Source organism: Bufo gargarizans, chromosome 6 (assembly GCF_014858855.1).
Source record: "Bufo gargarizans isolate SCDJY-AF-19 chromosome 6, ASM1485885v1, whole genome shotgun sequence".
Taxonomy (NCBI): domain Eukaryota; kingdom Metazoa; phylum Chordata; class Amphibia; order Anura; family Bufonidae; genus Bufo; species Bufo gargarizans.
In genome coordinates, this window is record NC_058085.1 from 236738633 (window position 1) to 236763732 (window position 25100).

Genomic DNA, 25100 nt, shown 5'->3' on the forward strand with positions numbered 1-25100 from the left:
ATTTGGCAAGACCCAGTGTCTAATCAGACCACGCTGTAATCATTTACATATCTGCATGCCAACATTGGTAGCAATCCCACATTTCTAGTTCTGCTTTATTTATTTTTGTCAACGAGTGTACTTCTAACTGGCAGCTAGATATGATGCCTCGTAGAGAGAACCAACATTATCAAAGACTGGTGCTTGCAGAAAGGGGTAGCTATTATTGTAAAATGATGTGATTTGTTATCAGTTTGATGTTTATTTCCTATACCTACTTCTAACTTTTTTACAACACTGCTGTTATAGCCAACTCAAACCTCTGATGTGCCTAGAGATGAATAGTAGAAGATGGCACACGTGGACTCCACAGACAAATCTGCCACAACATCTGCACGCATTACATGTTGATTTTGATGCAGATTTAGTTTTAAAAGGATAAAATCCAACTCTGCATGCACTTCTGCACCAAATCTGCATCAAAACATGTGCATCCGCCCTAATAGCATCATTCATGTGTATATATAAAAAAAAAAAAAATTGGGGTCTATTACATTAGCCAAAAGCTGAATTTGCATTTTTTTTACCTGGAGTAATTTTTTGGGGTGGATTAAAGCTACATATTTAAGTTTAGTTTTTTAGGGGCAAAAAACACCATGACCATGCAGGTCAACAGGATATTGTAAAGCACCCTACACACACTTTTTTTGTAGTACCATTTTAACTGTACCATTGACTGTTTCCTAGCATTTTCAGATTTTATGGCTATTTTTTATAATCGTAGAATGCTCTGGGTGTTTCAGTTAGGGCTCATGCACACGAATGTATTTTCTTTCCGTGTCCGTTCGTTTGTTTTTTATATACAGAACCATTCATTTCAATGGGTCCGCAAAAAAAAAACCTGAAGTTACTCCCTGTGCATTCTGTCTCTGTATGTCCGTTCCGCAAAGAGATAGAACATGTCTTATTATTGTCCGCATTAAGGACAAGTATAGCACTGTTCTATTAGGGGCCAGCTGTTCCGTTTGGCAAAATACGGAATGCACACGGAAGTATTTTTTGCAAACGGCAAAATACAAACGGTCGTATGTATGAGCCCTTACCCTGTGACTTCTCGATAGAAAAAAAGTCATAAAAAAACACCACCCCAAAAATACTTGCAAGAATTTCACTCAAAAGCCAAGTCAAAAATATGTAGTGTGGTAGCACCCTTTTACATGTATTTTCACATGACTGAAATGTCTGCAACTGAAAATCCGTTTCATACTGTACATCCGAAGTGGGTTGTGTCTGCCAAATGAATGGGACAGTAGAACTAAAAGTGAATTCACCCTAACAACAGAAGCTTTTAAACTTGCTTTTGTAAGAAAATACCATCATGAGGTCCACTAAGAAATGAAAAATCAGTCTATGGCCACTTTCACACAAGCGTATTTGCAATTAGTATATAGACTGGGCTATTCACATGGGTGTATAATTTCCATCAGTATTTGAAATCTGCAGCATATCTGAGTTTTGTGCGTATTTGTTTCCAAATACATCTATTACAGTCTGTGGGAGGGCTTCAAAAATACAGGGAGGGAAAGCATACGCATGTAAATATGTATATAGACATGTGTATATCATCAGGAATCCGTGCATAATCCAGAACCAGTACTGACGGATTTCAATATGCTCGTTGGAAAGAGGCCTTAGTCTGATTTCTGTGTGTGCGTTTGTTTCTGTGGTGTCGAGAAAGTAAAGGAATTTCTGAAGAAACTATTTCTCGCTTGCAGACTCACTAGACTCGCCAACAGTGTTGGGATATATGTGAAGCTGCTGATGTTTAATGAGATGAGACTTCTGAGTGAAGCATCGTCCACATTCGGTGCAAGGAAATGGTCTCTCCCCCGTGTGAGTCCGCTGATGTTTAGCGAGAGTTTCTTTACGTGTAAAACCCTTTCCACATGCCATACATGAGAAGAGCTCTTCGCCTGTGTGCATTCTCTGGTGTATTATAAGATTAGACTTGCGTTTAAAATATTTCCCGCAGTCAGGACAAGACAACGTGTCTTGACCATTGTGAACCTCCTGATGCACATCGAGGCTCGATTTCATTGTGAAACACTTTCCGCACACCAAACAAGTAAATGGCTTTTCCCCTGTGTGGACTCTCAGATGCTGGACAAGTTTAGCTCTTTGGACAAAGCCTTTTCCACATTCAGAACATGAATAAGGATGCTCGCCAGTGTGGACCTTTAGATGATTATCAAGATTTGATTTATTTCTGAAATATTTCCCGCAATGAGAACAGAAGAAAGGCAGCTCACCCGTGTGGATTCTCTGGTGTTTGAGAAGAGCAGTTTTTTGGGTAAAACTTTTCCCACATTCCGAACATGAAAATGGCTGCTCGCCAGTGTGAATTCTCTGGTGACTAATAAGATTGGATTTTTTTGTAAAGCATTTTCCACACTCCAAACAAGGGAACGGCTTCTCCCCCGTGTGGACGATCTGATGGGCATCAAGATTTGATTTAATTGTGAAACGTTTCCCGCACACAGGACAAGGGAAAGGCTTCTCCCCGGTATGAGTTCTCTGATGCAAAATGAGTTTGGCTTTCTGTGGAAAACATTTTCCGCAATCAGGACAAGAAAATGGCTTTTCTCCAGTGTGAATTAATTGATGTCGGAGAAGGTGTGATTTCTGCTTGAATCTTTTTCCGCATTCAGAGCAAGCATATACTTTGTCATCATCAATGCTACATGTAATAATATTCAAGTTCTCAAGATTAGAGGGATCAGATGGTAGATGTCTGAGGTCATCATCTTCAGTGTAATGATATAGACTTGAGTGCTGCTCTGGGATATCATCATGCTCATCTAAAGAAATTACATAGAAAAAACAGAAATATGGCAGGATTGCAGTAGGCATAAATGTAAATCTGCGAGCGGGAGAAAGATTAAAACGTTTTAACTGTATGTTTTCCAGGAGCCATAATATAAAACGCAATAAAAATTCATAAATGTATTGCAGAGGATTTAACATTCTCTTTGTGCAAGAACTATGTCAGGAAAAAGTATTTTGTCTCACACCACTACTTTTGACAAATGGCTATAGTTAGGTAAGTTAATTAGGTGTATGCCAGATTTATCAACTGCAACCTTTAAACGGTTGTAATGTTACTCCAGTAGGGAGGTAGTATAAAAGAAACTGTTGCAACATAACTAGACAAAAATTAAGGTTTAGGGAATGATCACATGGCAGATTTTGCAGAGGCTGGTTTTCACTTTGAATGCCACAGACATGCTAGCAGTTTAGCCCCACTGAATGGAGCTGGACCACGATAGGACACCTGCTGCGGCTTTCAGCGGCATCCATCCAAGGAGGACACTTCTTGGTGCTTGCTTGGTGCGGTTGCAGCTTTAAACCGCCAACTGTGCAAACGTCAGTCTGGCCTCCCATGCGGCATCCAGAAGGGGCCTTCCGATTTACATCAACATCATTTAAAATAATAATTTATGAAGAGAACCAATATACTGTATTAAATAACATTATTTCTTTGGGTGCAGAAGAAAAAAAAATGCAATTCTGCCATTGTTTTTGGAATTTATTTAGAGCGCATTTACTATACGGTATAAATAATATGTTAAAAGGGTTTTCCAACATTTTAATACTGATGACCTAACCTTTGGATAGGGCATCAGTATTTGATTGATGGGAATCAGACACATAGGAACCCCGCCGATCAGCTGTATTGAGAAGGCATCGGTGCTCACCGGCGCTCATCAGTATTAAAATGTTGGAAAACCCCTTAATTTCTACATTTATTTTTGTCTCTCTACTTTTGCACAATAAACCTTTTTTTTTTTATGAGGCAGTGAGTTATAACACTTTAACCTGTTCAGGACACAGGGCGTACGGGTACGTCCTGTGTATTTCCGATCACCGCCTGCTCAAGGCCCCATCGGGGCCCCATGCGGCTTTAGGGGGGACCCGATGGCATGGAAGGCAGCCCCCTGGATCTCACAGGCCGGAAGCTGTATGAGTAATACACACAGTATTACTCATACAGCCAATGCATTCCAATACAGAAGTATTGGAATGCATTGTAAAAGGGATTAGACCCCCAAAAGTTGAAATCCCAAAGTGGGACAAAAAAAAGTAAACAAAAAGTTGAAAAAATAAAGTTTTCCCCCCCAAAAATTAAAAGTTTCAATTAAAAATAAACAAAAACATCATTTTCCCCAAATAAAGTAAAAAAAAAATTGGTAATAAATAGGGGGGGGGGGGGGGAATATAGTAGACATATTAGGTATCGCCGCGTCTGTATCGACTGGCTCTATAAACATATCACATGACCTAACCCCTCAGATGAACACCGTAAAAAATAAAACAATTTTTTTGTCACCTTACATCACAAAAAGTACAACAGTAAGTGATCAAAAAGGCGTATGCCCACCAAAATAGTACCAATCTAACCGTCACCTCATCCCGCAAAAAATGACACCATACCTAAGTCAATCGCCCAAAAAATAAAAGCTATGGCTCAGAATATAGAGACACTAAAACATCATTTGTTTTGTTTTAAAAAAGCTGTTATTGTGTAAAACTTAAGTAAATTTAAAAAAGTATACATATTAGGTATCGCCGTGTCCGTATCGACCGGCTCTATAAAAATATCACATGGCCTAACCCCTCAGGTGAACACCGTTATAAAAAAACGGTGTAAAAAAAGCAATTTTTTGTCATCTTACATCACAAAAAGTTTAATAGCAAGCAATCAAAAAGTCATATGCACCCCAAAATAGTGCCAATCAAACCATCATCTCATCCCGCAAAAATCATACCCTACCCAAGATAATCGCTCAAACACTGAAAAAACTATGGCTCTCAAACTATGGAGAGACTAAAACATGATTTTTTTTGTTTCAAAAATGAAATCATTGTGTAAAACTTACATAAATAAATAAAAAAGTATACAGATTAGGTATCGCCGCGTCCGTATCGACTGGCTCTATACAAATATCAAATGACCTAACCCCTCAGGTGAACACCGTAAAAAAAAAAAAAAAAAAAAAGTGTAAAAGATGATAATTACTCTTACCAGTAATTGGATTTTCAATATAGCCTTCACAACGGCACTTCAGCAGGAGGGTACCCCGCCCCCAGGGACAGGAAACGACATAGAAAGCAGAAGTTTAAATGCCTCCTCCCCATTACCTTCTCCAGTAAGTACCAAAGGAACCAGGATGATGCTGAAGAAGTAACCTTTTATTTGTAGGGAGATATAAATCAAGTTATAATAGACAAAAGAATATAAGCAATTAATGGGTGGGAAAAACACAGTGCTGTTGTGGAGGCTATACGGAAAATCCAATTACCGGTAAGAGTAATTATCATCTTTTCCGTACACCTCCCACAACGGCACTTCAGCAGGAGGAATAACAAAGGAATCCATTATGGGGGGACTGCCGCTGACAGGACTTTACGTCCGAACGACAAATCCGAATTGGACTGAACGTCCAACCTATAGTGGTTAAAAAAGGTGGAAGGATTTGCCCATGTAGCGGCCTGGCAGATCTGAGACAAGGAGGCGGAGGCAGATTCTGCCCAGGAGGTGGAAATCGCTCTGGTTGAATGAGCTTTTAAACCCTCTGGAGGAGTAAGACCCTTAACTGTATAGGCCATTGCAATGGTCATTCTTATCCAGCGGGCTATAGTAATTTTTGATGCTGCCTGCCCCCTATTTTGGCCTGCATAATGGACCAGAAGACGGTCGGATTTTCGCAGTACTTTTGTGGCTTCCAGATAGCCAAGTATACATCTGCGTACATCCAGATGGTGAAAACGTCTTTCTTTTGAAGATTTCACCCCTGCGCAGAAGGTGGGTAAGGAAATCTCCTGTTAGCAGTGGAATTTTGAGAAAATCTTTGGTAAGAAGGAGGGTTCATGTCTCAATATAATCCTATTGTTAAGGATGGCTAGGTATGGAGGTCTGCATGAAAGAGCGTGGATCTCCCCCACTCTCCTGGCTGAGGTGATAGCTATGAGAAAAGCGGATTTAAAAGACAGCAACCTAAGGGGGATTGACTCAAGAGGTTCAAAGGGATTGTCCATAAGGATGGAAAGGACCAAATTAAGGTCCCAAGGCAGAACCGTGAAGTCTGCTGGCTCCCTTTATTAACCTCTTGACGACATCCAAATCTGCCAATCTCATATCCAAGAAGGCACTAAGGGCTGAAATCTGGACTTTAATTGTACTGACATGAAGACCTTTATCTAATCCCTTCTGAAGGAAGTCTAGAATTACCCTCATATCTGGTGGAAGAGTGGGATTCCAGGATTCCTTGGCAAATGAAAGGAAGGTTTTCCAAGTTCTCCAGTAGATATTGGAAGTTACTTGCTTTCTGCTAGAGAGCAGGGTGGAGATAACTGCATCCGAGAAGCCCTTGGACTTCAAAATGGAGCGCTCAAATTCCAAGCTGTCAATTTTAGTTGGCCGATTGCCGGATGCCAGGCTGGGCCCTGATGGAGGAGGTCCGGAGACTGAGGATGGGTCCAGAAGTCCCCCTTGGAGAGGCTCAGGAGGAGGGAGAACCAAGGCCTTTTGGGCCAGTATGGAGCCACTAGGATGACATGGGCTCGTTCCTCTAATATCTTTGCCACAACCTTTGGTATGAGCTGGAAAGGAGGAAACGCATAGAGCAGACCCAATGGCCATGGCCCCGCTAAGGCATCCACTCTCACCGGGTGGTCCTTCGCCGAGAGGGAATAGAAAAGGTCCACCTGTTTGTTCTTCTGGGAAGCAAAGAGGTCTATTCTTGGGACTCCCCATTTGCTGCAGATGTTCTGGAACAATGCTTTTTTGAGGTTCCACTCCCCTGGCCAAATTCTGTTCCTGCTCGGGAATTCTCCCAGTGTATTCTCGCCCCCCTTTAGATGGACCGCGGTTATGGACTAGATGTTTGACTCTGCCCAAGAAAAGATCCGAGATGCTATCTGACAAAGGTAACTGCTTCTTGTGCCCCCTTGCTTGTTGAGATATACCACCGTGGTGGCGTTGTCGGAGAGGATTTTTACGTTTTGTCCTCGGATGACTGGAGCCAGGGCTTTTAGGGCCAGAAACACGGTCAGAAGCTCTTTGCCGTTTGAAGAAAGGGGAAGGGTCTCTGCATCCCAAGACCCCCTGTAACAACTGACCTTGACAATGGGCTCCCCAGCCTGCCCCGCTTGCGTCTACCACTATTTGACTGGAGAGCCTCCAAGGGACCCCCTTGACTAGGTTTCTTTCGTTCAGCCACCACTGCAAGGAGAGTTTGACCCCTGGAGGTAAGGTACGTGCCTTTTCCAGGGAGAAGATGCTTTTGTTCCACTGTTTTAAGAGGAATTCCTGAAGCGGTCTCCCGTGAGCCTGGGCCCATCTCACCACAGGAATCGTCGACGTCATGAGTCCCAGAATTCTCATAATCCTTCGGAACGTGACCTTTCTCTGGTGTGAAAAGACAGAAATCTTTGACTTGATGTCTCGGATCTTTTGTTCTGGAAGAAAAGAGGTCATTTGGCTGGAACCCAGAAGAATACCTAAAAAAATCATCTTTCAGCTGGGTGATAGATTTGATTTTTCTAGATTTAGTTTCCAACCTAGGGATCTTAAGGTCTCCAGGACGAACTTCACCTGTAGCTGCAGCTGAGTCCGAGAGGCTGCTGTAATGAGAAAATCGTCCAAATAGGGTATGAAGTTTATCCCCTTCTGGTGGAAAAAAGCTGAGATTTCTGCAATAATCTTCGTGAACACTCTGGGTGCTGAGGCCAGGCCAAAAGGTAACACCTGAAACTGGAGATGGAGAAGACGCTCCCCCTTGAAAATGGTGAAACGCAGATATTTTTAATGTTTCTGATGGATCGGAATGTGGTAATATGCGTCCGCCAGGTCGAATGTTACCATGGAGCAGTCCTGAGTTAAAAGGTTCACTGTAGATCTGTCTCCATTTTGAACCTTTTGTATTTTATATACTTGTTGAGGAGCTTTAGATTGATTATTGCTCTGAAGGAGCCATTGTTTTTTTTTTTTTACAAGAAAAATTGGGGAGTAAAATCCCCTTCCTTCCTGGTCTGCTGGAACTGGAACCACCGCTCTTTTTTCTAACAAAAGGGAAATCTGAGACTCTAGAAGATTGTGATCTGACTTCAATCTTTTGTTCAATACAAATCTGTCTGGGGGGAGAGTGCAAAATTCCAGCTGGTATCCCTGACGGATTACGTCTAGGACCCAGGCTGAGTTTGAGATCTTTTCCCAGGAAGGGACAAACTCTTTCAATCTGCCCCCCACTGGGCTCATGGTGTCATTGGGAGGACTGTTTTGTAGACTTATCCTGGCTAAAGAGGAAATTCCTACCTCTCCCCTTTGAGGACTGCCAAGAACTAGAGGGATCCTTTTTCCTACGGTCCTGTCTACCCTTTCTTTGGGGGCGAAAGGAACGATGCGGTTGGAAGAACCTGGACTCTGGCGGAAACCCCTTTTTTCTATCAGAGGCCTTTTCCAGCATGTCGTCTAAGACAGAACCGAAAAGACGATCTTCTTCACAAGGGATACTGCAGAGTTTATTTTTTGAAGCGGTATCGCCTGACCAAGAGCGTAACCAGACTGACCTCCTTGCCATATTAGAAATGAGCCGCCGACCTAGCTGATAACTTTACCAGATCGGCAGACACGTCTGCCAGGAAATTAGAGGCCTGTTTCAAAACCGGCAAGGAGGCCAGGAGATCCTCTCTGGGGGTGTCAGAGACCAGGTGTTCCTCCAGCTGAGAGAGCCAGAGATCTAGCCATATAGGTGACTGCTATGCTAGGTCTCAACATAGCGGTATTGGATTCCCAAGCTTTTTTAAGTACGGATTCACACTTTTTATCCATCGCATCCTAAAGCCAACATCTTCAAAAGGTATTGCTGCCTTTTTAAAAATTCGCGCAACAGGGGCGTCAACCTTTGGCGTTTTATCCCAAATAGCTGAATCTTCCTCGCTAAAGGGATATTTCCTTTTAAAGACTTTTGATGTACCAGCCCTTTTCTCTGGGTCCTTCCATTCATCCCGTATAAGTTTTCGGATCCGGTCATGGATGGGGAATACTCTCCTCTTCCTATCACCCAGCCCTTTGTAGATCTGATCCTGACCGGCTGTGACTGTCTGGATTCCTCAATATTTAGAGTTAATCTTATTGCTTTCAAGAGGCCGTCAGTGTCTTCTACTGAGCATAACGGACCACTGACCTCCTCTCATCAGAGGAGGATCCCGAGTCAGACTAATCATTAAAATCGTCGTCCTCCATATCCCATTTATCTGGGGCTCCGTGACCATTTTAGAAGTGGAAGGTTTTTGGGAAAAGGATGCCATTTTTTCTTCCACTGCTGAACTCACTTCTTCTCTTATAATGGATTGTAAATTTTCCACTAGAGAAGGGGAATCTTCAGCCATTATTTTGTCCGTACATCTTTGGCAGATAGGTTTTTTGCTATGTGCTGCCAGATGTTTTTTGTCAAATAGCACATTTTTTCTTCTGTGAAGATTCCCCACTCCTTCTGGTTTCTCTATTCTGAAAGTACAAAAAAAGAGCAGGGGCTCCTTTTTAGTGTAGGGGAAGGAGTGGGGTAACAGTCACCAGGATTAAAAGAGGCAAAAAAAAAACACAGGCGATAGCGTAAAATAAAACTACTCCAGAGGAGGCGGTTTACCGGACTGGGGGCCTTAGGGGCATCAGAAGGCTTCTCCTGCTGCAGAGACATGCTGAGGGATCCACTGCTGCTCTGCTGGAGACACTGTGCAGCTTTTTTCAGCTTCCTGCCGCCAATTTGAATTGCTTCCTGGTCACATGACCTGCCGGCGCGTCACATGGCCCAGCCGAGGTCACGTGACCAGATCTCACGAGACTTACTCCACAAGCATGCGGTGGGAGCCGTATCTCGCCCCCAGTGTCCGCCGCTCTGCCACAGCAGGCTGGGCGCATGAAACTTCGGCAGGAGGGAGCCTGCCCTCTTTCCACTCATACCAAGGGACAGGAAACGACTGGAGAAGGTAATGGGGAGGAGGCATTCAAACTTCTGCTTTCTACATTGTTTCCTGTCCCTGGGGGGGGGGGGGGGGGGGGGTACCCTCCTGCTGAGGTGCCGTTGTGGGAGGCATACGGAAAAAAGCAATTTTTTGTCATCTTACATCACAAAAAGTGTAATAGCAAGCGATCAAAAAATCATATGCACCCCAAAATAGTGCCAATCAAACCGTCATCTCATCCCGCAAAAAATTAGACCCTACCCAAGATTATCGCCCAAAAACTGAAAAAACTATGGCTCTCAGACTATGGAGACACTAAAACATGATTTTTTGGGTTTCAAAAATGAAATCATTGTGTAAAACTTACGTAAATAAATAAAATTGTATACATATTAGGTATCGCTGCGTCCGTGACAACCTGCTCTATAAAAATACCACATGATCTAACCTGTCAGATGAATGCTGTAAATAACAAAAAAATAAACACGGTGCCAAAACAGCTATTTCTTGTTACCTTGCCTCACAAAAAGTGTAATATAGAGCAACCAAAAATCATATGTACCCTAAACTAGTACCAACAAAACTTCCACCCTATCCCGTAGTTTCTAAAATGGGGTCACTTTTTTAAGGTTTCTACTCTAGGGGTGCATCAGGGGGGCTTCAAATGTGACATGGTGTCAAAAAACCGGTCCAGCAAAACCTCCCTTCTAAAAACCGTATGGCATTCCTTTCCTTCTGCGCCCTGCCGTGTGCCCGTACAGCAGTTTACAACCACATATGGGGTGTTTCTGTAAATTACAGAATCAGGGCCATAAATATTGAGTTTTGTTTGGCTATTAACCCTTGCTTTGTACTGGAAAAAAAATATTAAAATGGAAAATCTGCCAAAAAAGTGAAATTTTGAAATTGTATCTCTATTTTCCATTCATTCTTGTGGAACACCTAAAGGGTCAACGGCGTTTGTAAAAATCAGTTTTGAATACCTTGAGGGGTGTAGTTTCTTAGATGGGGTCACTTTTTTGGAGTTTCTACTCTAGGGGTGCATCAGGGGGGCTTTAAATGGGACATGGTGTCAAAAAACAGTCCAGCAAAATCTGCCTTCCAAAAACCGTATGGCATTCCTTTACTTCTGCGCCCTGCCGTGTGCCCGTACAGCAGTTTACGACCACATATGGGGTTTTTCTGTAAACTACAGAATCAGGGCCATAAATATTGAGTTTTGTTTGGCTGTTAACCCTTGCTTTGTAACTGGAAAAAAATATTAAAATTGAAAAAATTGGTCCTTAAAAAGTTGGTTTTTGAAAATTTCTGAGAACTTTCAATATTTACTTCTAAACTTCTAACCCTTGTAACGTCCACCGAAAATAAAATGTCATTCCCAAAATGATCCAAACATGAAGTAGACATATGGGAAATGTAAAGTAATAACTATTTTTGTAGGTATTACTATGTAATATAGAAGTAGAGAAATTGAAACTTGCCAAATTTGGTATTTTTTTTTATAAATAAAAGTAAATTTTTCTTACTCCATTTTACCAGTGTCATGAAGTACAATATGTGACTAAAAACAATCTCAGAATGGCCTGGCTAAGTAAAAGCGTTTTAAAGTTACCACCACTTAAAGGGACACTGGTCAGATTTTCAAAAAATGGCCTGGTCCTTAAAGGGGTTGTCCCACTTCATAAAATAGGTTTTATCTAATCTATTTACCCCCACACAACATATCTTCCTATCCATGTTATTATCCAAAAGCTACCTTTCATTCAAAAAATCATGTAAAGCGATTCCTTTGTTGTTTTCTGTATCCCATGGATACGGCCTCTTTCGTCCGGCCGCATCGCTGTGCCGCGCCTGCGCACAACGGCTGAACAAGTACTCGGGCCGCCTCTCCATTCCTACAAGTACGCGCACGCCCGCGCATGCGCAAATACAGCAGGCGGGTGCCGGAATCAAATAGCCGGCACCCGACCTCTATGACAGGGAGCGGGACCTTAGGGGTTAACTGCCGCTGATCGCAGCCCCCTATCATAGAGGTCGGGTGCCGGCTATTTCACTCCGGCACCCACCTCCTGCATTTGTATTAACATTGGTGGCGCAGTGCGCCCCCCCCCCCCCAGTATAATATACATTCAGTGCGGCCACCCCCCCCCCCCCCAGTATAATATACATTCAGTGCGGCCACCCCCCCCCCCCAGTATAATATACATTCAGTGCGGCCACCCCCCCCAGTATAATATACATTCAGTGCGGCCACCCCCCCCCCAGTATAATATACATTCAGTGCGGACCCCCCCAGTATAATATACATTGGTGGCGCAGTGGGAAGTGCCAATGAGGGTTAAAAAAATAAATAAAAAATTAACTCACCTCCTCCAATTGTTCGCGCAGCTGCCGGTCTCCTGTTCTATCTTTAGGACCTGTGAAAGGACCTTTGGTGACGTCACTGAGCTAATCACATGGTCCATTACCATGGTGATGGATCATATGATGTACCATGTGATGACCACAGTGATGTCACCAAAGGTCCTTTCACAGGTCCTAAAGATAGAACAGGAGACCGGCAGCTGCGCGAACAATTGGAGGAGGTGAGTTAATTTTTTATTTATTTTTTTAACCCTCATTGGCACTTCCCACTGCGCCACCAATGTATATTATACTGGGGGGGTCCGCACTGAATGTATATTATACTGGGGGGGGGGTGGCCGCACTGAATGTATATTATACTGGGGGGGGTGGCCGCACTGAATGTATATTATACTGGGGGGGGGGGTGGCCGCACTGAATGTATATTATACTGGGGGGGGGGTGGCCGCACTGAATGTATATTATACTGGGGGGGGGGGTGGCCGCACTGAATGTATATTATACTGGGGGGGGGGCGGCCGCACTGAATGTATATTATACTGGGGGGGGGGGCGCACTAAATGTATATTATACTGGGGGGGGGGGGGCCGCACTCAATGTTTATTATACTGGGGGGGGGGCGGGACCTCACATACGGCTCCATGTGGATGACCTCATACACATGAACGAGCACGCAGGGTGAGTCATGAGGAGGCGTGGCCTTCACTCAACTGCCTGAGAACCAGGAAGTTATCAGGACATCTACTGCTGATAAGATTAAAAAAGCAAAGTGGGACAACCCCTTTAAGGTGAAATAAGGCTGTGTCCTGAAGGGGGTTAAGGAATGGGACAATTTTAATTTTTGCATTTTTCGTTCTCTTCTCCCCATTGTCCAAAAACCATCTTTTTTACATTTTTAGTTCTCATAGCATATTTTTTTTGCACCATAGTTTTCTTGATTTTGGTTTTAACTGTGGCATAACAACCATATTCTGTGAGTCACTATGATTACAATGGTACCAAATTTACATTAAAATAACCTTTGAATTTTATTTTTATTTTCTTTGTATCATCATATTCTTCCACCTATAACTTTTTATATTTCCTAGCTGCACATGGGTTATTTTAGGGTGAGCTGTAGCTTAAATGTGTAGAATTTTGGGGTACATAAGATTTTTTTGATCCTTTTCATACAATATTTTTGGGAAGCAAGGTAACCATATACAGCAAATCAGCAATTTTTACTTTTTTCCCCCTCGTTTACAACATTGACCAAACATGATATTTTTACATTTTAATAGTTTGGACACACAATACCAATTATGTTTATTTTTTTTTATTCATCTGTGAATGTAAAATTAGAAAAGGGGGTTGATTTCAATGTAACATTTTTTTTTTTTTACTTTTAAAGACATTTTTATTCCCTTTAGGGCACTTGAACATGTGGTCCTCTGATCATTTATACCAGAGACTGCAAAAGACTGCCTGGCAGCAGGGCGTAAGAGGCAATCTGCTATGGCAGGCCTGGGAGCATTCAGAAGGCCCCAGGCTGCCATAGCAATCAATAAGAATCTGTCAACTTCGCTGTGGAGACTCCTAAGGACAGAAGCATTTCCTTTTCTGTAACCTATCAAATGACATGTTTGCTCCTGATTGCAGCATCTGACGGGTTAGATGGGTGGTATTTGAGTAATCCCGCAAAGTATGGACCAGACACAGCTTGTGCATCTGCTCCATACACACCTCAAGTACCTCAAGTATATCGTTATGCCCCAGTGTGTGAAGGTTTTAAAGGGGGTGTCTGGACTCATGATATTCATGACCTATCCTTAGGATAGGTCATCAATATCAGATCAGTAGGGTCCGTTTCCCAGCACCCTCATCGATCAGCTGTTTGAAGGAGCTGTGGCACTTGTGCAAGTACTACAGCCTCTTCAATGCTCACCACTACAATCTTCTTTTTGTGTTACCTGTAAAATCTCTTTCTCATTGAGTTCACTGTGAACACAGAACTGTGGCATAGCTGCAGTCACTAAGTGGCAGACATGAAGTCAAAAAGTGCTAGCTCCTACTACCAGCCATAACCCCTTTGTACAAAAGCAGTAGGAGCAGGCGAGATGAGCCAGCAAGGAAACAGACTTAAAGGGGTTGTCCAAGTTGTTTTTATTGATGACCTATCCACAGGATAGGTGTCAGAACCTATAAAAAAGTGTCCAGTCCAGAAAACAACAAATATAAAATGCCCACAACAGATATCTGAAGAGCACATGCCTGATCTTGCACCGCCCAAGAGGCACCAACTGCCCTAGTTGAATGAACTGTGATCCATAATGTGGCCTCACAGATGGCCAACCTTATTTATTGGGCAATTATGGACTTGATGCGAGCGCCATACAAAATAAAGTATCTAAATGGAAGGAAGATGTCAGAGACAAATAAATTCAAAGAGCCCTAACAATGTCGAGACGATGAAAGGAATACCCCCTGGGGTGGGACAGAGAAGGGCAGAAAGAGAACAATGGGAAGGATTTATCACGAGGGGAATATTTGAAGTCAGTTTTGGTTGAGTCTGTGTTGTTGTACTTTATGCCACATTTATTAAATGTCGCATTTTGTATAATAAACCTAGCACATTTGTCTAGAAAAGCTACTCTAGTTTTCCAACTCCACCCTCCTGCTGGAGTGAGACTGTGACTAAGATTGTGAGATTTGTGAAAAAGTTGCATTGATATATCTGGAGTGAAATTAATTAACACTGCTTACAAAGCCCCATTTTGCAACTTTTTGTAGCCAGAATTCTGGAGTGAAAGAGTGATAAATCAGGGCCAATGTCTTTATTCAAATGGAAAGAATTCCCGGAGAGGCTTAAAAAGAGACCACTGTAAACAATCGATGACCAACATAGGGAGTGAAGTCCAAGCCATGCTCAAGAAAGGATATGATCCTAGGGAGTTGAGCTGTTACTCCTAAAAGTAGATAAAGGTCTAATGATAAATAAAAAATTAAAAAATAATAAATATAAAAGCACGGTCCTCACAACAAGGTGAGAGAATCACTGGGAATTTAGGATTTAACAATTTTGTCATAAAACGTAGCAACTATAAATGCTGTTAAAAGACATAATGCCATCTCTGAGATGAGAACATTGTCCAGAATGGATGACGTTGGCGTACCATCCCTGCCGGGGCAAATGCAAGGAGATCAGGATTGTTAGGATGCCTTTGGACTTGATGCTCCAGCAGAGGATATTGGACAAAAGAAGAAAAGAGGGAAAGATGTGTAGAAGACTGAAGTGATCCTATTAGAATGCCATAGCGTTCACTGTGCAGGCTTGGGGATCCCACACCCTTGCCATGCAGTGATGAGCTTGTGGTTGAGTCTGCAGTCCATTGTGTAGTTTTCTAAACTTGGTGCACAGTTCCTTAAAGGCATCCGGATGGCGGGACCTGGGTCTATTCGTTCCCTATTATAAAGTCAGCTATCAAACTGAATAGCCTAGTCTCCAGGGATGAAACCATGGACCCTCATGAAAAACAAATAGGGAAACCAGACATTCTGTTGCAGGGACAAGTGTTTGTCCCTTGGAAGTATGATCTGGACGGATGCTTTATTGAACCCATCCCAAAAAAGGGCATTTATCTGTCTGGGAAAAAGCAGGACTTCTGGTAGTTTAAGATCCAAACAAAGAGAGCCTGTGCCCAGAAGGATGTAGATGGTGGGAATATAACAGGGCCTCTCACCAGAATGATGTCCAGGTAAGAGATAGGATAGGGCCTGGTCCGAAGAACTGCCATGAATGAGGAAAGAACCTCATGAAAATACAAAGAGCAGTGCCACAAACTGGTAGTGGTGGGAAAGGATGGCAAACCAAAGGAAACTCTGGTGAGTGAGAGCAATCGAGATGTGAAGATAGGCGTTCTTGATGTCCACTGAGTACATAAATTTGCCCTTCGTGGAGGCAATTAATGAACAGAAATTCCCTCATGAGGTGTTTAATGCAAACAGATCCATTGAGAAACACAAAGTCCAGGATCGGATGGACTGTTCAATTTTTTTCTGAGTACCACAAACAGATTGGAATAAAACCCCTTTAAATGTTCCACGGATAAATGGGGTCGATGACCCCCTGAAGAAAAAGGATATCCACCACCTGAAAGAAGGTAGAAGCTTGGGCTGTCTTCTTTAGGTAGAGGGAGACAACTTGATCTTGTAACTAGAGGAAACAATGTCAAGAACCCAGGCATCTTGAATGTGGGGATGGGAGGAATCCTGAAATGGAGCATGTTCCTCATCTAGACAGGACCATGTTGGGATGACACTTCAGGCAGAATTCCTGTTGGATACAGTCCAAGACAGGGCTTGAAGGACGGCTTCTGAGAAGTCATCTTCTCAGAAGGGAGTGTGCTGGAAAAGCACTAAAGGGACCAGAAACAGAGGCCCTACCTCTTGGAAGAACGCTGTAGACTGGTCCCGTTCTGGGGGAAGTGGGTACTCATTCTGTCTGTAGTTTTGGACATAATCTCATTCAATCTTAAACCAAACAGATATGCAGAGAGGAAAATAGGTCAATAAGAGGCTGGATAAGCTGCCCAAACATTCAGCCACAGTGCACAGTTCACGGATACAGTGAAAGCTTTAGCTTGTGCCAAGAGCATGCCCACATTGAAAGAAGTCTTAGAGATATTTGCAGAGCTAATAACTCCAGATCTTCTTGGGGAGAATGACAATGTGTTTTGGAAAAACTGAAAAGCCCATTCCATGATCACCTTACCAACTTAAGCAAAGCAAAAATTGGTCTATGGTCCTAGCCACCTGCCTCAAAGGCAGACTTGGCAAATGACTCCAAGCTATGGTCCATGACATCACGGAAAGACAAGCCAAATAAGCCATCCACCATAGGAATAGTAGGGTTGTAGGGTTCCTGACAAGGCGGGAAACATGGGGAATCCACCTTAGAAGAGGCAGGAGGAAACACTTTAGGAACGTGCCAGGCAAAAGGAAAACCCCTCATGAAGGGCAGACTGTGTGGAGTCCTGGATTTGAAATGTCTCACATATGGAGATGACCAGACTGTCTACCATACAGATGATTTTGGAGGACTGCTCTGAATGAAGATTTGAGTCAGACTCTGTCAAGGAAATATTGCCTTGCAAAGATGATATGTGAGATTCAGTCTCTGGGGTAGGGGAAACAGACGACATAGGAGTAAGTGTAAGGTAAGTGGTGTAAAGCTCTGGGTCTCTTGTAAGGTGGCCTGTCCCACGGAGGGTCTTTGGACAGGAATGTCAGAGGAGAATGACAAGGGGCTTTGTAGACTAGACACCCCATAACACCCAGCATTGACAGAGACATTAGCAAAAATGAAAAACAGGGGAGGCAGAATGGGGTCTAGAAGCCAATGGCCTCAAGTAAAGCAGGAAGCCAGCTGGGAGCAGGGACCAGAAGTTATGCAAAGCCAGTGCCAGACCCAGACAGAAGAATATGGCTCCAGAAAACTTGTGCTGTGGCAATGATAAGTGTCAAAAGCCGAGTGGGAGTGGGGGACCTGCACGATGCAGACCTGAGGCCCACGGTCAGTGTCGGAAGGTGATGAAAAGTCCCAGTGACTGGGGGAGGTAGGAGGGGTTTCCCTTTGTTCCCACGACACCAGATAAAGGAAAGAGTAAAAGGATGATTAATATGCAGCTGTGACCACTGTGCACTAAGAACCCTAGAAACCTGCCCCTAGAAAGAGTGGTGGGGGGGGGGGGAGGCTGACAGAGCCTTTTCTAACAAAAAAAATGAGAAACACCCCTCCCAAAAAAAAAAAAAAAAAAGAGTGTAAAAAGGACACTGCTGCAGAACTTTTAGGTGGGAGGCTGGGACAGACCTAGCGAGGGAAAGGCGGGGAGGGGGTAATATACTTACCAAATCCAGAAATATTCAGCCTGTCTACACACTTCGGCTCAACCACAATAACAGCAGGGTAATCCTCTGATAAGCAGTTTTGGCTGTACACTGACATGGCAGAGAGAGGTAAGCAGATACAAACAATTGGTGACTACATGGCTAGCGGGTAACAGAGCAGGGCTACTCTGTTCCACTTTGCCTCACTGTGGGGGGGAGGGTAGTGTAACGATGAGGTGTAACACTGTTCGCCCTCCCCTCTGTGGACACCAGCTATCCCTGTTTCTCACCTAAAGGAAAAAGAGAAATTAACGGTCGAATCTTAAATGAGAAGAAAGAACAAATGAGAAGGGTGGTCGGTCTCCTACAGTCCCTAAGCTAAAACTGATTAGCTTAGCTGATGAGTGGTAGCAGCTATACTTACAATTCTGTGTCCTCCAATAACACAACTGAAAAAGATTTGTTTTCCCCTTTTTTTCCTGTAAAACTACTTCGGTCAGCACTGACCACACTATCTGAGGCCAAGCAGTAAAAAGCCTAATTGGGTGCAGAAATGTGAGGTTAGTTGAGCAAATGCTTATCTTTTTACTCCAGTACTAGAGAAAAATGCCTATGTAATAATCAGACAGCAAGTATGCTCTCTGATTAATAGCATGATCCCACTTCAACCTGCTCTAACTCAGGCTGGATTACAGCTAGAGCCAACAAAGATTCTTAACTTTATAACAAAAGTGACCTGAGCTAAAGCCTTTGGCAACAGTTCCCCTTTGCAGTCACACTGCCTTGGCCTGTGTTCTATAACTTTTCAATATACCTTGTATTTCAATCCCCTACTAGTATTTGTGTCAGTAAATGCGACCACTACTGATATAGAAAACCCCTACATATTGTGCTCTCTGTTAACAATTGGAAACAATTACATCCAGTCTAGGCAGTGCTCTGTGACCCTAGTACATCTGCAGCACAAATATTAGTTTATAGCCCACGCTGTGCAGGTCCTAAAGTTTGTCTGGATAAAACTTTGGTGGTCATTTATCAAACTGGTGTAAAGTAGAACTGGCTAAGTTGCCAATAGCAACCAATCAGATTCCACCTTTCATTTGGAAGGCTCCTTTGGAAAATGAAAGGAGGTATCTTATTGGCTGCTATGAGCAACTAAGCCAGTACTACTTTACACCAGTTTGATAAATGACCCCTATGTCTGAAAGCAGTTACAGAGTCAAGGTGGAAGTCATGTACAGTATTTCACAGACTGCAAGCTGTATATATACAAACCGGATTCCAAAAAAGTTGGGACACTATACAAATTGTGAATAAAAACTGAATGCAATGATGTGGAGGTGCCAACTTCTAATATTTTATTCAGAATAGAACATAAATCACAGAACAAAAGTTTAAACTGAGAAAATGTACCATTTTAAGGGAAAAATATGTTGAATCAGAATTTCATGGTGTCAACAAATCCCCAAAAAGCTGGGACAAGGCCATTTTCACCACTGTGTGGCATCTCCCCTTCTTCTTACAACTCTCAACAGACGTCTGGGGACCGAGGAGACCAGTTTCTCAAGTTTAGAAATAGGAATGCTCTCCCATTCTTGTCTAATACAGGCCTCTAACTGTTCAATCGTCTTGGGCCTTCTTTGTTGCACCTTCCTCTTTATGATGCGCCAAATGTTCTCTATAGGTGAAAGATCTGGACTGCAGACTGGCCATTTCAGTACCCGGATCCTTCTCCTACGCAGCCATGATGTTGTGATTGATGCAGAATGTGGTCTGGCATTATCTTGTTGAAAAATGCAGGGTCTTCCCTGAAAGAGATGACGTCTGGATGGGAGCATATGTTGTTCTAGAACCTGAATATATTTTTCTGCATTGATGGTGCCTTTCCAGACATGCAAGCTGCCCATGCCAGACGCACTGATGCAACCCATACCATCAGAGATGCAGGCTTCTGAACTGAGCGTTGATAACTTGGGTTGTCCTTGTCCTCTTTGGTCCGGATGACATGGCGTCCCAGATTTCCAAAAAGAACTTCGAATCGTGACTCGTCTGACCACAGAACAGTCTTCCATTTTGCCACACTACATTTTAAATGATCCCTGGCCCAGTGAAAACACCTGAGCTTGTGGATCTTGCTTAGAAATGGCTTCTTCTTTGCACTGTAGAGTTTCAGCTGGCAACGGCGGATGGCACGGTGGATTGTGTTCACTGACAATGGTTTCTGGAAGTATTCCTGAGCCCATTCTGTGATTTCCTTTACAGTAGCATTCCTGTTTGTGGTGCAGTGTCGTTTAAGAGCCCGGAGATCACGGGCATCCAGTATGGTTTTACGGCCTTGACCCTTACGCACAGAGATTGTTCCAGATTCTCTGAATCTTCGGATGATGTTATGCACAGTTGATGATGATAGATGCAAAGTCTTTGCAATTTTTCGCAGGGTAACACCTTTCCGATATTGCTCCACTATCTTTCTGCGCAACATTGTGGGAGATGGTGATCCTCTACCCATCTTGGCTTCTGAGAGACACTGCCACTCTGAGAAGCTCTTTTTATACCCAATCATGTTGCCAATTGACCTAATTAGTGTTAATTGGTCTTCCAGCTCTTTGTTATGCTCAAATTTACTTTTTCCAGCCTCTTATTGCTACTTGTCCCAACTTTATTGGGATTTGTTGACACCGTGAAAATTTGAATCAACGTATTTTTCCTTTAAAATGATACATTTACTCGGATTAAACATTTGATCTGTCATCTACGTTCTATTACAAATAAAATATTGACATTTGCCATCTCCACATCATTGCATTCAGTTTTTATTCACAATTTGTTTAGTGTCCCAACTTTTTGGGAATCCGGTTTGTATATATATTGGAATATTTATTGCAGTTTCTTTTGGCTCCGACTCACCTGTGTTTGTATATGAAGGACTTTCCTCCTCCTTCCATAGTAGGTCTCCCCTCACATACTCCTCATCATCGTCTATATCTTCTACTTTAACAATAACCAAATCCTTACTCTAAGGAGACACAAAACCAACAATAATGCAATTCTGGAATAATGTCGGTCTATAACAGTGATGGCGAACCTATGGCACGGGTGCCGGAGGCGGCACTCAGAGCCCTCTCTGTGGGCACCTGCGCCCTGGAAAGTCTATGGCGTACCAATATGCTTTAGACTTTTCCTGCCATTCATCAGCACAGGACGCACTATGAACAGCGCAGGCAGCGCACTGAATGTAGGCTATTAAGCTATTATAGCTATATGATAAAGTACATGAAAGATATACTATATTGTATTCAAGTTAAATTGCCGTGTTGGCACTTTGCGATAAATAAGTGGGTATTTGGTTGCAGTTTGGGCACTCGGTCTCTAAAAGGTTCACCATCACTGGTCTATAAGATTAGTCACATCATGGACAAGCATAATTGGATTTTTGCACTTACCGTAAAATCTGTTTCTCATTCAGTTCATTGGGGGACACAGCACGATGGGTAAACGCCCAGCTACCACTAGGAGTCGACACTAGATATGAAAAAGGTTGGCTCCGCCCAGGTGGGTTATACCCTCTTTACAGACACTAGGCTAATCAGTTTGTACCAATAGCAGTAGGAGAGAGAAACAAAAGCAAAGAACCAACATGTTCTGAACCAGGGAAGGAAGAACAGCAGCTCGGTGACAAAAAGAGAAATGAAAACAAAAGGGTGGGATCTGTGTCCCCCAATGAATTGAACGAAAAAATGGATTTTACGGTAAGTACAAAAATCTAATTTTCTCATTAATGTCATTGGGGGACACAGCACCATGGGACATCACAAAGCAGTCCCTAAAAGGTGGGAAGGAAATCTCATGCAAAAAGTTGGGCGCACAGGTGCAAGAAAACCATGTTACCCAACAGGACCAGGAGATGCCATAGCATGAAATGGTAGATAGAAAACTAAGGAAGTGAGCCGAGAGTCTCCAGGACCAGAAAGAGTCCAAAGAAAAAAAAAAAATTATGGGAGACTGCCAGTTTCCCAAGGACAAGTGAAGTGCCTGAAAAAAAGGCCATATGCAAGAAAGGAACAAAGGGAAACACCCAGCTCCACCAAAGGCAGGAAAAATAAGAAGCTAAAGAATAGGGAGCAGGGCTAGAATTCCTTTGCAAGAACCAAGAGTTGAACAAGCGCGCACTAGAGAGCCCGAGGAAGGATCTGGACGAACTAGGGCTCCCCCTGAAGAAACAGGAGAGCAGCATAACCGGAAGGCGTCTGTTGGTAATGACCTAGCTCTCTGCATATAGAAGGATGTTCCAGGAGGAGGGCCTATAAGAGGACAGACCCAACAAGAAAAATTAGACTATGAGGGAACCTGGCAGGAGAGAAAATGCCTGGAAAAAGGACAGGAGCACTCGCGAACCAAGGAAAAAACTTCCTGGAGACAAGCTAAAGGAAGACCCTGTGGACCACCCCTCGGCAAAAGGAAGGTGATTTCATAAGGCCTGGAAGCAAGGGAACCCAACAGTAAGAGCACCCGGCAAGGAAAAAATAATCGAAATTGTCTCAGACCAAAAACATCGCCTGTCTGTGGCAAACACCATGTGAAGGCCAGGGTAGAGAGGAAACAAGAAAGCACTGGAGGCTGAATGATTGAGAGAAAGAATAGCAAAGACTCACCATGGGAAGGGAGCAAGCCTCCTTCCATTGCAAGGCAGGTGGGAAAAGAGAAACACCCTAGGAGAAAGTGGAAACCCCATCCTGCCAGAGAAAGCAGCCAACCTCTGGGGGAGAAGGGAACGTAAGACATGCGTCACGTACAAAGGAGGCGAGAATCGAGACTCAGAAAAACTGGAACTAAACATCACTGTGAAACGTAAGGCCAGAGAAATCCCTGGCCACATGAAGTCTCAGGAAAAAAGGGAACCAGTCGCAGGTCCTGGTAATACAGTCCTGATCAAAAGTTTAAGACCACTTGAAAAATGGCAAAATATCATATTTAGCATGGCTGGATCTTAACAAGGTTTCAAGTAGAGCTTCAACATGCAACAAGAAGAAATTGGAGTGAGACAAAACATTTTTGAGCATTAAATTTAATGAAAACAATGAATAAACTGAAACAGGCTTCTTTCAGCTGATCAAAAGTTAAGGACCACACCTCCTAAAAAAAACTAAACCCCCCTAAAACTGAAATCCAACTTCCAAACATGAACTCAGTAATGAGTAGCTCCGCCGTTATTGTTTATCACTTCAAAAATTTGTTTCGGCATGCTTGATGCAAGCTTTTCCATCAGGGCTGTGGAGTCGGAGTCGAGGATTCGGAGGCAATTTTGGGTACCTGGAGTCGGAGTCGGCAAAAAATGAACCGACTCCGACTAGATTTAAATTGGAATAAAAAAAAATAAATAAAAAAAAGCAAGTTTGAATGTCCCAATTCACAAAAAGTTATAATTAATTACCGTATTTTTTGCCCTATAAGATGCACTTAGGTTTTTGAGGAGGAAAATAAGAAAAAAATATTTTTAACCAAAAGGTGTGCTTTTGGTGGGTTTTGAACTAATGGTGGTCTGTGGGTGGTCTGTGGGTGGCACTGTTATGGGGGCATCTGTGGGTGGCACTGTTATGGGGGCATCTGTGGGTGGCACTGTTATGGGGGCATATGTGGGTGGCAATGTTATGGGGGAATCTGTGGGTGGCACTGTTATGGGGGAATCTGTGGGTGGTACTGTTATGGGGGCATCTGTGGATGGCACTGTTATGGGGGATCATTGTGGGGGCATCTGTGGATGACACATATATAGCATCTTATCTTATGTGTCATCCACAGATATCCCCCCCCCCCCCAATAACAGTGTCCCTGTGTAGTGAATGGGGGCCGGCATCTGTTTCTGTAATGGCAGCGGGACCCGGTGCCTGCTTCATTCATAAAGTGGGCGGAGCAGGCGCTTTGAAGTAGTGAGCTACGCTACGAGTGCCAACCCGGCCTCCTGACTGACAAGAAGTTAGTAGTAAGTAGTACAGCGCTAGATTTAAGATGATTGGAATACTTTAACAATACCCACAAGTTAGATATGATTACCATATACTACAGTGAGTAGGGCCCGGTGTAGTAGAATAGAGTGACTGCACCGGGCCCCGCTGCCATTACAGAAACAGATGCCGGCCCCCAGCCCTCCCTCCCTCTCAGCGCCGGCCCCCAGCCCCTTCTCCCTCTTGGCGCCGCCCCCCGCCCCTCCTCCCTTTCGGCGCCGGCCCCCAGCCTCTCCTCCCTCTCAGCCTATTCACCGGACGGTCGCAGCATTCACCCCCATAAGACGCACTGCTATTTTTCCCCCACTTTTGCGAAAAATACAGTACTTCTCTACTCTCTAGAATAAAGGCCAATGCATGCAGTGCGTCACGTTACCGCAAAACGAACACGTTAAGTGACCATGAAGAAGCATGCTTTTCATATGCTTCACTATATGGCACGCAACACACAGTTAAGGAGCAGCAATACTTACACTTTCCATTGTGTTGGGTTTTGCTGTTACAGAGAACGCAACGCCCATGGTTAACCTAGCCTCTCACTGATAACTGATTAAGTAAATATGTTTTTTGCAGGACTAGCCACTTGTATAAGTGAAGGGAAAGGATAGTCAATAGCTCAAGACTGAAGCTGTAAACCATTTGAAAAACTGCTGTCATTCAGCTAAGGCTATAAAAACTTGTAAACTCAGATTGTTAGCTTAAACTTTAAACATGACTATGGGATTCTACTAGGGAAATGATGTTTTAAAATAAATGCCCCTCCTCCTGCCCCTTCCTGGATCCTCCCATTGCCCTATCTTCAGCAGAAGATCAGCACACAAAGGAGAAGGCAGCGGCTTCCTAGCCAGTAGTTCTGTGTATGTTGCC

The 25100-nt window shown here is 43.4% G+C and overlaps 1 protein-coding gene across 3 annotated transcripts in view; it reads right to left on the bottom strand.

The window, feature by feature from the left end:
- Window positions 1-908: 908 nt before the first annotated feature.
- Window positions 909-25100, bottom strand: part of LOC122941356 (zinc finger protein OZF-like) — a 41448-nt gene continuing 17256 nt past the window's right edge. For all 3 annotated transcript variants that reach the window (XM_044298538.1, XM_044298537.1, XM_044298539.1), the window contains exons 4-5: window positions 21139-21247; window positions 909-2837 (exon numbers count right to left, since the gene is read on the bottom strand). In XM_044298538.1, the coding sequence (XP_044154473.1) occupies window positions 1738-2837; window positions 21139-21247 (1209 nt within the window). In that variant the 3' untranslated portion in view covers window positions 909-1737. The remainder of the gene's footprint in view (window positions 2838-21138; window positions 21248-25100) is intronic.